This window comes from Triturus cristatus, chromosome 11 (genome assembly GCF_964204655.1).
Source record: "Triturus cristatus chromosome 11, aTriCri1.1, whole genome shotgun sequence".
NCBI classification, from domain to species: domain Eukaryota; kingdom Metazoa; phylum Chordata; class Amphibia; order Caudata; family Salamandridae; genus Triturus; species Triturus cristatus.
Window position 1 is genome coordinate 1,064,184,431 of NC_140594.1, and position 15,761 is coordinate 1,064,200,191.

The following is a 15,761-nucleotide window of genomic DNA, read 5'->3' on the forward strand; positions in this document are numbered from 1 at the left end:
TGCTGGCCGGTAGTGGTTGTCCAAATCTTCTATGGCGTGGGTGAACACGTCTGTGTCCCCTACTGGTCTGGTGATCGGTGTAAGATTTTGAAACACCCGTATCCCTTCTGGTCCTAGGTTGTGTAGAAGTATCCTCTTCCTCCTGGCGCTAGAGAACGCCTCCTCGTTCTCATCTTCTAGCGCTTCCAGGTAGTTTCTGAAGTACTCCCTCCAGTCTTCCCACTTCATTATGGGTTCTCCCGGGCGTGGTAGGAAAGGTATCGGCGTCGTCAGAGTCGCTGACTGTGCACTCATTTTGGCGTCCACTTGCTTCCTCGGGCTACCTGGTGCGTCCGTCCCCGCTCCCCTGCTTCGGGTACCTGGGACTGCGTTCGAGCCGGCTGCTCCGTCGTCCCCTGACTCCGCCAGGATCTCTTCTGCGGCTCCGCCGTCCGCCTGCGATATCCTCTACCACGTGGCTGGCTCCTTCGTTGCCCACGTGCCACTCTCCGGCTTCTATCTGCCTCTGCCGCGCTCTCCCGGTGTGTAGGTGTCTGCTCTTAGTCCCTCCGGTCTTCTCACCGCGTATGGTGGTGTCTCTCCTGGTGGGCTTCTTCTCTGGAGCAGGTTAGGGGGGGCACCTTCTGCCTGTTGCACCTGGGGTTCTTCTTATCCCATCCTCGTCGCCACTGTAATGTTGCAGGGTGCCTGGTATGTGTTACTCACCCCCACAGACTCACAGGAGACGTTCTAGGTGCTGGTGGAACCTTTATTGCAACTTCTAGACACCTATAGAGAGAGCGCCGGGCAACACGCTCCGATCGCGTCTCTCGTTCGCGCGCTATGCCTCGCGCATGCGCAGTAGCGTCCGAACGGCCGCTACGCTCCTCTACGTCACTCCGTAGTGCGCGCGTCCACTAGACCGCGACACTACAGCATTCACCGCATTCTCCATTTCCTACGTTTCAAGGGCTGTAACGTCGTTCGCCACTTGACAAGAAAGCAAATGGCGCCATCTAGTGGTATTTACTGGAAAGATCTGTGAAATCCATCCATCTCTAAGCTCCATCTCCAAACCATCCGCAGTAGCTCTGTTTCCACAATTTGCCGATAAAAAGTAGTTACTTAGATCCGGCAATCCCTTTTCTGAAAACTTGATCTTTCTGCAGAGTCCACATCTTGTAAATTGCAGCGTATTGCTCTTCCGCGAAGGCGCAATGCACACAGAGACTTTTACCGTAGCCCTTTTACAGATTCACCGCTAAACTTTGCTGAAATTCTCAGGATGGCTGAACCATGTGCCTGACTGTAGTTCCCTCATGGATGTCAGAGCGATGGAAGCTTTTACATTTTAAAAGAGCCAGAACTTGGCACTTCCGTAATTCGACATTTACATCAATATTTGTGTATTACTCCTACCGACAGATGAATATTGCATTCCTACAGTGCAAGCACTCCAATAACACCTCTTATGTATGTGTGAAGTGATAACAAGCTGTGCGTCTTCTTCCCCGTCAGTGCATTGCAGGAGATTGCGGCATGGATTGGCATATTTTGCGAGAGCAAAAGTAGAAATTTTGCAACATACAAATGTGTTTTTTGAGGCATTTCTGCAACACTTTTGACCTATACCTGGTTGTCCTGTCCCCCAAAACACACTGAGGATTCAGTTAATCCACTTAACACCTTTAACCAGGCACTTCCAATTTAGAAGTGTAGAACGAAGCACAAATCCCGGACTCCAACACTTCTGTTTTTTAAATTAATCATTGGTCAGAGTTGAGTGTTTCAGAGCAGTGTCATTAAGGTTAACGTTTGCACAAGTGTTGTTTCTCACCCCCCACAATCAGTGTCTCCCTGCTCTGGATTCCACTTTAAACTAAAGTATATGAAAAAATGATGGATGGTATACTCAAATTAATTTCTGCCACTGGTAATCCCTCAGACCGCATCCCAGTCCATTGTTATTTTGCGCACCATGTCACCTAAGCCCGAACAGCATGGTCAGGCCCTCCCTGAACCAGAATACAAGCAACCCAGGACCAGTTTTGCACTAGAAAAAAGCTAGACCTGGCTGACGAGCCCTAAGTCAAAACCGACCCTAGATTGCTTGTGTACGGTTTCAGGGAGGACTCGGCCCGGCAGTTTGGGCTGGACTGTTCCTATTGGAGCAGGGCCAAGACTGGTTTGCATATGGGTAGATCCAAACTGAAGGTGGTATGGTGAGTAAAATAACAATGAATAGGGATGCGGCTCATAAGAGAGTCCGGACGCGATCTTCCATACCCAACCCCTAGCTCTTCCCGTGTTTTACCCCAGTTCACGTGGCATATTCACTACCAGGACCCATAGGGTTTACAACTTGTGTAGCCAGCAACTATTGTACTCATGATTAATTGTGGGGGATATTGGATACTGTAATAAGCAATCTCATGGATTGAATGGTTTATTTGATATATATTACAATAAACCTGAAAATGCCAATAAAAATATGTTACAAAAAAAGAATAGGGATGCGGCTCGAGTGATTACCAGTGGCTGGGATGAATTCAAGCATTCCATTCATCACTTTTTTGTGTACTTTAGTGTGTCACCGTAAGTGGGACGGGTATACCCAGACATGGGTCTCATCCACACTGTCACTTGAACCAAGCTATACCTGGCTAATGAGCACTAAATAGGGTGAAAACGTTCCTGGGTTGCTCGTGTCCCGGGTTAAGAGAGGACCTGCTCTGGCAGTGGGAGCCGGACTGTTCCCACTGGAGCAGAGTCAAGACTGATTTAAATATAACTGGGTCCAAGCCGAGTTGGTATGGTGGGCAAAATAGCGATTGATTAGGATGCTGCGATTAGCAGTAGCTGGGATTAATACAGCATTCTTGCATACTTTACTGGACTCTACTTCACCATGTGGGGCATGATGAGTCTCGGATAAAAACACAAACATCTGTTCATCATTTTCATTATCTGCACCTTTTGGCCAGTGCTCGCAGTGTGCCTGTCATGTGCAGGTTCCGAGAGGTGCATGGACATTTTTAAATCCGCCATAGGGTAGGAATTGTGTTTTTTTAGTAGTGTTAAATGCAAGCACAAACTAAAAACAAATCATAAAGCTTCCTGTCCACCTATTGCGGGGGGCTGGCGTCCTCTGATGTTCTCTCGTACTATCAAGCCTCACACTTGCTGGTTCCTAACGAGTGGTGGTACGGTGACCGGGGGGACCCGGCGTATGCAGTTGAGCGACAGCTCATGGGACACCATTCCCTACATACAATATTATATTCAGCGCCGCTGCGAGGGTCGCTGCCATCGGTTACGCAGGTGGTGTTTTTGATCTGGAGGCAGGCTTTGCGCCGAATAGTGTGGTAGAACACTTTGACTCGGGAAACCCCCCTCTGGGGCGACGGGCGCTTGCCTCAGCTGGCGGCCCTACAGGGTTTCCGGGGTTCGGACGCAATAGGTATCTCGGTCCTTGGGGATGTTTTGAGGCGCTGGACGCTCAAATCTTCTCAACACCTGCAGACAGAATTCCTTATGCCACAAGCCCAGTTTTATTGCTACCTTCAATTTCGGCATGCCCTGTCCGCTAGTTTAGAGGTTTTTGCTGTTAACAAAAACTGAGCTACTCTACTAAACAAAAATACACACTCCTTTATTCAGAAATGTGAAGACGATTTGAGTAGGAGTTATGCTTTTAAAATGATTTAATTGTGAGTGATTGTCAGATTTACGCACAAAATGTTTTTGTTTTATAAGCCGTGCATATCCCTGTCTACAATAGCTCAAAAGTGAACTGATAATCAGCAAGTCAGGACAGGAATCCAGGGCACGAGTCAGGGATATACGCGGGTGGACGGTGTCCACCCACAATTTTCACAGGATGAACGCCGTCATTCCCTGCCAATACTGTGCTGAACTCCTCCCTGTGTAATTTCCAAACACTGGGACACTTTCAGCAGCGCCTGCACGTTGTCTGCTTTCCATCTGCAACAAGCAAGAACGTGCAGGCGGGGACAGGGCTTTCTTATTTAAGACTCCTGCTGGGCCCATAACAAAGGCCGTAATTGAGGGGTCATCAGGTCTCCTTTTGTTGGAGTCTCTTGGCTGAGAGCAGTCAGGAGCCTCACACCTAGATGCAAACGAAGCGGAGGGGAAACAAAGGCTCACGCCTTGTTAGCACTTCACACATAATTAAGAGAGGCAGCGTTTCACTTTGTTCTATCCCTGTTTAGGAGATATGCATGCACTGTAAGGATGTCAGATGTGTTGTTCTTTCCCACTATTTACACACAGCAAATTGCATTTATATAGAGCTTACTATACCTGAGGAGGCGTTAAAATAATTTAAGTACCACTATTTTTTCTTGTATAGCCCCACTCATCCCAATGCAGGGTTTCAGAGCGCTTTACATCAACACGTGCATGTTACATGTACAATAAATTATATAAGTTTGTAAATGAATGTATAGGATGTGTTACATAAAACTGGGGCATTGCAAGTTGTGGAAGTCACATATCATCTTCCATAGCTCACTGTGCTATTATGCTCGCAATGCGCTCAAACGTACACATGATAGACCTGCTAAACATATATGTGAGGGCTTTAGATCTGATGTCACTTCTTGTGATGCCACTTCCTGTAAAGTCGTGGCTTGTGATGCCACTTTCTATGATGTCAATTCCTGTGATGCCATGTGTGATGACATGCGCCGTGATGTCGTGCACCGCGATGCTGTGCACTGTGATGTCGTGCGCCGTGATGTCGTGCGCCGTGATGTCGTCCGCCGTGATGTCGTCCGCCGTGATGTCGTCCGCCGTGATGTCGTGCGCTGTGAGGTCACTTGCATACTGCCTAACTAGGTTAGTCCCCCCCACTTTGTTTAGGAGTTGTGCCCTGCAGGAGTCCATAAGGTCTCTTTAAAGCAGTTCCTATAGTGTGGAAGGAGGTGGAGGGAAGGCCACGTCGCTGTCTGACTGCAGCATACTTCTGGCATTTTTTACTGCTTGTCCTCCGACTCTCCTGCCAGACAATGGTCAAATGCTGCAGCTAAAGAAAATGGCCACTCTCACGCCAGCATAACAAGGCCCCACTGAAGAAACACAAAGGTACGCAATGACGTGCAGTTTATTAAAGCCAGTGACCAGACATAATTTATTTATAATACGAAAGATGAGAACTATAAAACGAACACAACAGGAGTAAATATACTTTCCGTGTTTCGCAAGTTAATTAAATTACGTGGCCAACGCAAGATTTCATAAATATTGCCTGAATTTCGTGAGTCACGAAATCACAATATCCTGGAAGGTCTGGCATTGGCTTCTTGGTGTTAGGCTCACGATGACTCCTTCCCCACCCATACTTGAACAAAAGGAGGGCTGATGGCCCCTTAAATCAGGCCTTTGTTTTCGGCCCAGGTGGATATAAGAAAGCCCCCTCGCTGCCTGCAGGTTTCTGCACCAAAAGGAATCCAGAGATTGTGCGGGCGCTCTTGAATTATGCCCCGGTTTCCAAAAATGACACCAAGACCAATTCAGCATGTTTCCCAAGGCCCAGAAATAGCAGCGGGAACTGTGATTCAGCAGGATCCCCCTACTTATAACACTGAGAGCATGTGTAGTGGAAGAAAGTAACCCCTGCTTGTAAAGATGTCTTCCCCTGACATGTAACTGCGTTTTTACTGACTTGCGCAACGCTGTAGTTAATTTATTACCAAACTGCAACACACCTGATGCTAGGTCAGAGGACAGTGCAGAGCTATCTGGGGAAGTGCACCCCTAACCAGAATAACTTTGAGGTGCTTGGCACTCCGGGACCTGCTGCTATGCTTTTCCCAGCAAGGTCTTTTCTTAAAATGGAGGTGACACTGTTCAACTGACTATCTTGTGCTTGTCTAGGGGCAACTGATCACATGTATGTACCGGCACCTAATGATGGGCAGTGTGTGCAGTATCGGGCTCGGCTCCACATACTTGAAATTAGAAGTCAACGTTCAAGGGGTTACAATGCGTAACATACTGTTTGGTACCTCCATGGAGAGCTTGCGTCTCTTGTCCAGAACAGCTACCCTTACCGGGCTCACAATGACCACATCATTGGGTTTGGTTCAATGGGAACCCATTGGTTGCTTCAAACGCATCTGTGCTTATGAGACGATATACAGTTTGCACTGAATCCAGACCGCGCTGATGAGACCGCATTCTTTTGTGAATCCAGTGCATTCAGTCGATTCTGGCGAAACCCCAAATCAATCCTGCGGTTAACTAAAGTAACCAGTCACACAGATCACATCATGTTTAATGTGTAACACAAGGGCCTGATTGCTGATACTAAACTTACCAACCACACTAAAAGTGAAAGCAGGATCTAAGGAGCTCACTGTAGCTGAAATAAAGTTGATATGAAGGGATCTTTCTCCGCATCAACTTTCCAGAAACTTGATCGTTATCGAGTATCTATTTTGAAGACCCTCGGTGGGATCCCATGCAGGTTGTTCTAGTTTCTGACTTAAATACGTGGCAAACTTAACATGAAATGACAAGAAACTGGATAAGACGAATATTGTGTGGCTATGAAAGTCAGTACAGCAATAATAGACTAGGTCAGTGGCGAGAACAGAGGTACTACAATCCGCGCCAAAAATTCTGTTTAAAGCCTTTATCCCACATAATAAAATATTCCATTGTGTGATGAAATAGCAGGCACTGCAATCTGCTGCAGCATTCCAGAGCACTGTGGCTTTTCTGAAACAATTCTCCTATCTATTGAAGGCAATTAATTCACTCTAGAGAATAATATGAATAAAACAAGCTATCTTATCTTGGGCTCTTTAAACTGTGGCAATCAAAGATTTTTTTAAATATTATAATCAAAGTTTTATGCCTTTATGATCACAATAAAATCTGAAATGAGTCTGTTATTGAACCGGTCGGCCTAAATGAAATAACTAATGCCATCAATTCCCAAGAAGCGTCTTGTCGAACGGATCCATCAAACGGATCGTGGTTAATTTAGTCCTAATTAACACTGTTGTGCGCGTCTATGTGGTTAACAAGGGCAGTTCACACTGTCGACCAGTGAGTCCTGATTGCTGATATCTTATGAGCGGTACTTATATCCTTTGTTAGGGGCTGAATGTTAGAACTACCCAAAACAAGGGAAGATCCGGTCCAGACAAAATTTGTCAATTTGTTTAAAAATATAACCCTGTCCTCACAGTTTCTGAGGTCCGGAAAATAGATAATGCTGTTTTGGGGGTGCTTCACTTAAAAACTTGTAAAAGTGCCAGACCTACACCAAGCGGCAGACTGTGAGAAAGTTTTCGGTCCTCTATCCATACCCCAAACTCTCTTCTCGCTAAGATCGCTCAAATGTATGGGAAACTGCTATTGGGTAGAAATAATTATAGTTTAACGACAAGAAAGTTCTCTATCATGTGCAAACTGAGATTTACATTTTCTGTCTGAACTAACAGAATATATGGAGAAAAGAAAAACAAATATTTCAGGCTTAAATTGACATGCAGACTCTGGCTCCTCATTGTGGTCCCCTTATCGAGACCCCACACCAACACTTATGGCCAAGTCTCACGGGGTTCGACCTCTTTTTAAAAAATGTTTGTGAGTGATCTTCAGCCCTTCCTCATACATGCCAAGGCTGGCTTATTGTTAGCCGGATTAAACCACCTATCCGGGTTCTGAAGCCCTCATGAACAGCACCACAGCCTATCTGGTGACAAGCTCAGCACCTCGGGTGACTCTCCGCTCACTTTCTGCCAGAAAACCAAAGCCAAAAATAAATAAAAACAATAAGCTTTCTCAATTTATGCACGAAGGGTCTGACACAACTTTGCTGCATTCATCAGGACTGCTCCAACCCTGCTCTAATTTATTAATAAAAAACTGAAGGCACACCTCTGTAAAGAACACTACATCACAGCAAAGTTACAACCCACTTCCACCCTCAGAAGCCAGCTTCCATTCGAGTAATGGATTGAGTCTTAGTTTGCCTTTGACCCTGTACACTGCTCCGGTTCCTTTTGGTTAGTTTCTGGCTATACAAATGCAAAGTACTAAAAGATGCCAGTTCAAGCTGCTGACCCACGCACACAAAGCTCTACACAACCAAAGACCACCAGCCTACATATGCCACCACCTCAACTTCCACAAACGGTCAAAAAGATTACACTCTGCTTCTCTATCACTCGCTGACACGCCCCGCATCCACCAAAGCAGAAGTGGTAGACGCTCCTTTGCCTACATCACAGAAAAGACCTGGAACAACGTCCCCGTGAAGCTCCGGACCATCACCTCACTTCCGGAATTCCGAAGGGCCCTCAAAACCTGGCTGTTAGAATAAGCGCTCTGGGACCTGTAAGCACCCGGATACCCTACCAGGTGATTGGCAGCGCTACATAAATCCTGATTGATTGATACACATATTACACATATACAGACATACTTTTGAGGATGGACACATCATGATTGTGGGATCTACAGTCAGTCTCAGTAAATAGCCATCTTTGGCGAATAATGCACATTGAAAGGCCTGTTGGTGTCCTAAAGGAGGCATCAGGTAGCAGAAATGAATGATTGTGAAGATGCACATATTGCTTGATTTGATAGTTGGAACATGCAGTTTTATCATACTGCTTCCTCTGGAAAACTAAAGGAGGCAATGATAATTATGATGACTGCAAAAAGAATTACAATAATAATCCTCTATTACAGAGAGTAATAATCTGCTAAACATATATTTGTAAACCATGGATTCCAAGTTTGGGGTCAAGCAAACTGTGTTGACTTTTTTACAATTAATTTAGGAAACTTCGAAAATCAAATCAGAGCTGCAGAAAGAGAGGATTGAAGCAGTATTTAAAGAACATATTGTTAGGAGTGTACCTGTAAATGCAACAATTTAAGAAGAGCTGTAAGAAGAGTAACATATAACTATGAATGAATGCCTTACTGTTGCCTTGAGTGCCTGCATAGCCTGGTTTCTCTGGAAACCCATGGAGATGATGAGAGCCACAATCTCTTCTGGAGGTTGGTCATCAATCATAACAGGCCCAGCCGCTGCTCCTTCATAGCCCGGTATTACTAATGGCTCTGCAAAATCTGCAACAGACACATATACTTAGACTCTTAAATGTACAATACGCGGTAGAACAATTATTAGCCCTGAGACCGGGGCATACTGCTAAGGCACCCGATACCCACTGGTGCAACCAGTTACATTTACATCCGCAAAGAATATTTCTTAGGAACAGACTTATCTCACTATATTTTCAGAGTATCGGTAAGTCAAATACCCTCTTTTCTAGTTTGTAGTTGACTTCCAACATTAAACATATAGTTCTTCTGTGACCACAGACATATGTATCCTATTGCCACATGGATGTTCACCAAAATAAAATCTGCTTCCTATACAATATAAAAAAATATAACGTGTTTCGCAGGTTATACCCACTTTCTCAAGGATATGTGCAATAACAAGTTTTAGTAAACTTCTAGAAGAGCTATTTTTCTAATGTTGGAAATGAACTACATAAATGTGAAAGATTACTTGGCTAACTGATACTTGAAAATATACAGAGATTACATCTGTTCAAAAGGATACCGTACAATACATTCATTACTGATGTAAACTCCTACACAGATGTTGCTATCGCCCAGCTGGTATCTTAAAAAACACAAGTTGTACTCTTGGAAAAACACTTAAAAAAAGAAACACTTGCCTGCCCACTGAAGGTATACTCTAAACACAAGATGTCTTTATTTCAAAACGAATAGATGGAAGATTAATCAGGTTGTTGAAGAACTTTTAGAGCTAAGTCTCAGGTAGCGCTTCTACTTTAGGGCAGTTTTCAAACCTGTGGGCCATGAAGTCTACCACCGATGTCAACATGTAAAACATTACACAGAGACACGAAGAAAAGTGTACCTCAATGTAACGATTATGACTTTGAGCTCCACTGAGAATATGATTGTGGCATATGAAAAAGACAACACGTATGCTAATCACAAAGGACTATTAATATGATCTGTATCTGCCTTTAGGTCTCAAGTCCCATGCCCCTCAAATTACTAACCGGGTTCCTCCATATGAGCTATTATCCAGTTGAAGGCCACCTCTGCCCCCATGCTTCCCGTGTAGTACACAGCTTTCCGACAGGCCTCCAATGGAAACCCCATCTCAGCGAGCTGCATCACAGAGGACTCATCTATGTCAGGAGCTACAAGACAGGACAAGTGGTCGTGGGGAAAACAATCTAAGCAATACCAAACTGCACAGATGTGTTAATTTCACTCATTCATGACCACGAGTAATTGTGTACCACTATACACGAGTTAATAAACCCACAGCATCAGTCTGTATTAGTGGCTTAAGCTCTTGGAATTCCAACAGTAGTTGCAAAGGGAAGGAGGAGATTTAGAGGGGGCAAGGGCTTGGATGTGGATGAGTTCAGGTTTTGTATTACCTTCACACGAAACCTATAAAGTCTACCCACAATGAGGCATAACTGGAAATAATGAGTCTTTATTGTCGACAGTCAGTAGTCAGGTGCTTGAACAGTCTCCCTTTTGTTCGCTGAGCCATGCTAACTACCATCTGTTGCGCAATTGATGATGTTGTTGAATAAATGGTAACCTCATTGAAGTGTGAGACTCTACACAAAGGTCGCAATTTATGCCCTGTTACAGGATCTTACATGAAGGTATAGTACTGATGCAGCATAAGTAGTGAGCAAACATTTCCATACTGCTGGACTTTGAAGCACTGTCTTCCAAAGCTCAATTAAATGAAACATGGGCAGACACAAGACACAAGACATGCCTCCCGTTATGATGGGGAATTATATATTCACATGTGCAACAATATTATTACATTAGTTCACTATCTACTTATACATCCAAAAAGACACAGAATACTTACGGTCCAGATACTGGTTCCGCGTGTGACCTGAAAAAAAAAGGACATATCAATGATAAAAAGGTGAGCACTGTTACACTGTTTGTTTTAGTTGGCCAATGTAGTCCAGAGTAAATCAGCATATCTGCAGAAAGTGACTCTGCAGAACTCTATAGAGTAGACTCTTTCATCAGCATCAGTAGGCTCTAATAGTGCTGCAACTCATGCCACTGAACGCACAAAAAGCGGTCATCACTGTGCTTCACCCAAGGCATGATGCTTCCTTGGAAATCAAAGTTTTGGTAGGAGTCATTCTCCTGGGTGGGCAAATACTGAAAAAAACTCTTTAAATATTGGGAAATGTACCAATTTGTGTGTGATTATAGACTTTATGCTACAACACAGCTCAGAAAAATTAAATGTCTACCTTTGTTTAGTGATTTGTTCACTAGGATCAAACAAACAATTTATGGGTTTTTCATGGAGTAAATCTTGTAAAGAGAACATATTGTGCTCTCTGGCACAACTGGGAGCTGCCACTGTCTAGATAGGGAACCGTAAGCCTTAAACATTTTGAAGTATTTTACCACGGACAATATGCATCATATTAAATCTGTGCTTCTTGAACACAGCACAGGAACATGTAAGATTAAAGAGTGTTCATGTAAACCTAGTCACTCGTAAAGGTTAGACTGTGGCCTATCATACCCGGCCGACAACCTTCGCAACCTATATATTAGCAGGTCCCAATATAGTACTAAATTAATTAGGTTTTTATCAATGTGATCTAGTGCTTTTTAGGTCAAACCTTGACGGCGCTCGCAGCGTCCCTTCGAGGCATGTTGTATATACTTTATGGGATTACAGCCCGCCCATTGTTTTTCATTTGTTTCTTTCAGTGTCCTTTAAAAATCCTTGCTTTCAATTGGTCATTCTTTCCTATTTGTCCCTACTTTTTATAAGTTGTTCACTTCCAGGGCGCAGCTCCCCATTACATGTAACCTTCCATTTGTCCCATTTTAGCAACTGTAAAAAGGACAACGTTTTCCTTTGTCTAAGAGCACTCCACATGAGCGCTGAATGTTTTCAATCGCTCAGAGCTCCGACTTCCTGTAAACAGGGCTGTAAGTTTTGTTATCTCCTCTCATTTGCTGTGCATTCAAAGACCAGATCAAATGTGATGCTATTTTCGAGAGTGCCTCTTTAATTGTCATACTTTGATTTCAAAGTGAGAGGATTTCTCCCAAACCCCTTCCACTTGCTGCTTGTTTTCTTATTCACATAGATGAGCTTTCCAGCCCCTTCCACAACTGGGAACGCTGTGTGAACTGCAATGTTTGTGGAATCAAGCCAGAATACAGAGCTGTACACCCAGTCTGCATTGTAGCATCTACTCCCACCTCACTCAAGGGGTTTGTTTCCAGCTCAGTCACATTTTTGAGAGGTGATTGCTTAAACGTTTCTGCAAATGCAGTCAAAATCCAAGGCCATCATGCCTGACAAAGACTGCAAACTCTATGACACTCCCCGGTTCCAGGAGAGCTGTATGTTCGCCCGTCTGAGGTAACACGTCTTCTCTGACTTTTCTAAGTAGCAACATTTTTAGGCACTAAACAAACACAACGGATTACGAAATAAGAGCAACGGGCTGCAGGAAGAAGCCACCGGTTTGGGAGCCCTGGTGTTGCCTTTTGTACTGTACACACACTCTGTTGACCGCCAGCGCATGGAGCCAGCTCCAGCATGTGTTCGGCGCACGAGCGACAAACATAGAAACACAGGGCACAGCAGCAGGGCTTTTTTCCCCAATACTGCTTAGTGGATTTGGAATTAACAAATAAATCAAAAAGCAAGCACAGGCACGCAGGATGCTCAAGAGGGCATACCATCTCCTCTTTCTCAGGGTCCATATGCTTTTTTTTGTGTTTTTCTTTATTAGTCCATGCGTGTGTTTTACTAGCACAACAGTAATGTCTACCATCCCACTAATGGAAATTGGCTGTCCTCAAATTTTCGGATAGTGCTTGTATAGATGACAATTCTGCTTCGGTTTACTTTAAATACCAACTAGAAATAATTGAGACAGCTCTAGAATGCATTTTAAGTGATTTCTTATGTCTTGTTCTTAAAGTTTGAACTAAAACCAGTTTTAACTAATTTGCTTGCTGGCGTTAACATGAAAGTACTGGTCTTGCCAGTAAAACACCTGCAAGGTTGAAACCCTAGCTCAAGCTTGGAAGTTTGCAAACTCCCCTACACACTGTAATGTCATCTCCTTCAATCTATCTTCTGTGTCCCACCTCTGTGCCTAGAATATCTCTTCCTCTGCCCCCATCTCCCTCCGGACCATTTACTTACAGGGAAAATCTCAAACAAATGTAAATATTTGAAACCATCAGTAATAACTGACAGCTTTAAAATTGTGAATCACCATTTCATGTTTTAGTGTTTAAAAGGGGTCAAAGCATTGGATGTGTATGTTCATGGCAAAATTCTATTAACATACTTTTAACCTGTCTAAATGTTATTATAAACATTTTAGTGTTCGGTGGGACCCACGCACGGGTGGTGCCCTAGTATTTACGGCGAGTGTATTTCTTAGAGGCACACAGTGACGGGACAGGATTGGATTGCAAGCAGTATTGTATTGGCATTCATACTGCGCTTACGTACCTCTTCTATGCATCTAAGCGCTTTCGGAATCCACAAGTAAATAGCTACTCTGTCATGCAAGATTGGAAGAATGTTGGGTGAGATGTGGCCTATAACTGGCCACATTTGGAAGTATGACATTTGGATGAGTGCGCCGTTCATGTTGCCACAGGCATGTCGCAGTGCATTGTTGCACTAGGTGATGCTCAAAAGAGTGTGGGAGACGGGGTCGCTCTCTGTATAAACAGACAATTATTTTAAGTTTAAGTTATGTTTGTTTTATATAACAGGCAGATCTTTATTTAATTTTTTGAATTCTTGGTGATTGCTTATTATTTATTTTTCCATAGGTTGATCCAGAGCTTCCAATTCTTTGTAGCTAACTGGAGGTTTAGTGTGACACACAACACAACACAATTCGACACCACACAATTCCCCGCAACACAATTCAACAACCCCAACATAATTACACTCCACATAATACCACTCATTGCAACATAATTCAACTCCACATAATTACACTCTTATTAATACCACATAAATACACCCCACATAAACCGCTCTATGTCACATAAAAACAATCCACATAAATACACTTCACACCATGCCAAATAATACACATCAGCATAATTTCACTCAATACCACAAAGTTTCATGCCACACAATTCAACTCCACACATTCCATTCCATTCCATACCACATAATTCTACCCCAAACAATATACTTCAACTCAACAATACAATTACCCAACACACCATATACATCCAATCCACACCACAGAATGCCACATCATGCAACAAAATTCAACAGCACGCCAAATAATTAAACTCTACTACATACCACTCGACAACACAAAATACCATTCCACATAATTACATTCCATGACACACAATCCAACTGTACATAATTTCAGTACCCTCAATACCACATAATTACTACCCACATCATTTCACTGCACACCATCCCACATCATTTCACTACACAAATTCACACCGCACAATTCCATGCTACACAATTCTACAACTTACAAATCCAATCCAACCCCCATAAATCCACATCACATACATTCACTCCACTCCAAAACACATGGGGAAAAGACATTGTCATTTACAACACCAATATCTCTAACTCTCGCGAAAGCTAGACCTGTTGGCTTAGCCAATGCTTGTTTGTTAAGGCAATGCATGGTTTAAATGCTTGTGATTGTGAGGACATCCTTATGTTTGCTGTGTTTCCCCCATTTATTTTTTTATCTATGGATACTTGGATTTCACCTCCAGAGCAGCTAAGGCTGCTAATCTGGAAATAGATGCGTGTGCTCTGGCCTGAAAATGAAGAACAGTTGTGTACTGAAGTTGCCATAATTAACAATTTCATAGGACAACTACAACTGCATGTAGATGGTTTGCAGAGTATGGGATGCAACAGTAAACTAAATATCTTCCTGGTTAGGTTTAAGCAAGCAAATGTACTTAGTGCAGTTTTACACAGCGGTTACAGAGGCTTGCTTTTACAATGTCATCTGGATATCAACACTAATCGGCTAACTTCGGTTAGGGTTGTATAGTAAACGTCAGATTCTCACCATTAAGGCAAATCGGTGACACAAATTCAGTGTAATAATTAGATTTTGATTCCCTATTATTTAGCCATGTTTTGGAACTTGCAATGTTACCTGATTAAATCTTAGCTGTACTCTCTACCAAAAAGGTCACTGACAATCTTGGCTGGCCTCCTGGTGGCCACACCTCACTTGCATTTTTCACACCTTGCTTTCCCTGGGTCTCAGGTAGCGAGCTGTCTGGCTTCAAATGGCATCTACACAATGGATTCAGGAAAAAATTCCTCCACACTCGCAGACACGCATACACACAAACAGGTCTCCTTTCACTGTGCAAGCAAACCTATAACCTTAAAGAAAGAGCCATTCACATTATGTGAGGAAGAGCAGATGGGACAGAAGAGACTGGGCTTTTCTTTGAACCTAGCTGGAATTTACTGAGCCCGCCTTGAAAGGTTTTAGAGAGAGGGAGAGATGAGGACAAGAAAACCAAGTCGCTTCCATATTACTTTTCTAAAATAACAGGAACTTTGAAATAGAGTTTAACAGCATGTCAAAACTGGAACGGCTACTTTGCCAAAAATATTGGTTGGAGAATGAATTAGAATTTTAGACTGATTTATTTACTGTTTTTCATAAATCTTACACTACTTTCAC

The 15,761-nt window shown here is 43.4% G+C and overlaps 1 protein-coding gene across 2 annotated transcripts in view; it reads right to left on the bottom strand.

Moving 5' to 3' along the window:
- USP13 (ubiquitin specific peptidase 13) overlaps positions 1-15,761 on the bottom strand; it is a 324,868-nt gene that overhangs the window by 49,784 nt on the left and 259,323 nt on the right. Inside the window, exons 16-18 of one of the 2 annotated variants that reach the window (XM_085635386.1) lie at positions 10,916-10,942; positions 10,071-10,214; positions 8,948-9,096 (exon numbers count right to left, since the gene is read on the bottom strand). In XM_085635386.1, the coding sequence (XP_085491512.1) occupies positions 8,948-9,096; positions 10,071-10,214; positions 10,916-10,942 (320 nt within the window). The remainder of the gene's footprint in view (positions 1-8,947; positions 9,097-10,070; positions 10,215-10,915; positions 10,943-15,761) is intronic. The other variant, XM_085635387.1, reaches the window with a different exon arrangement.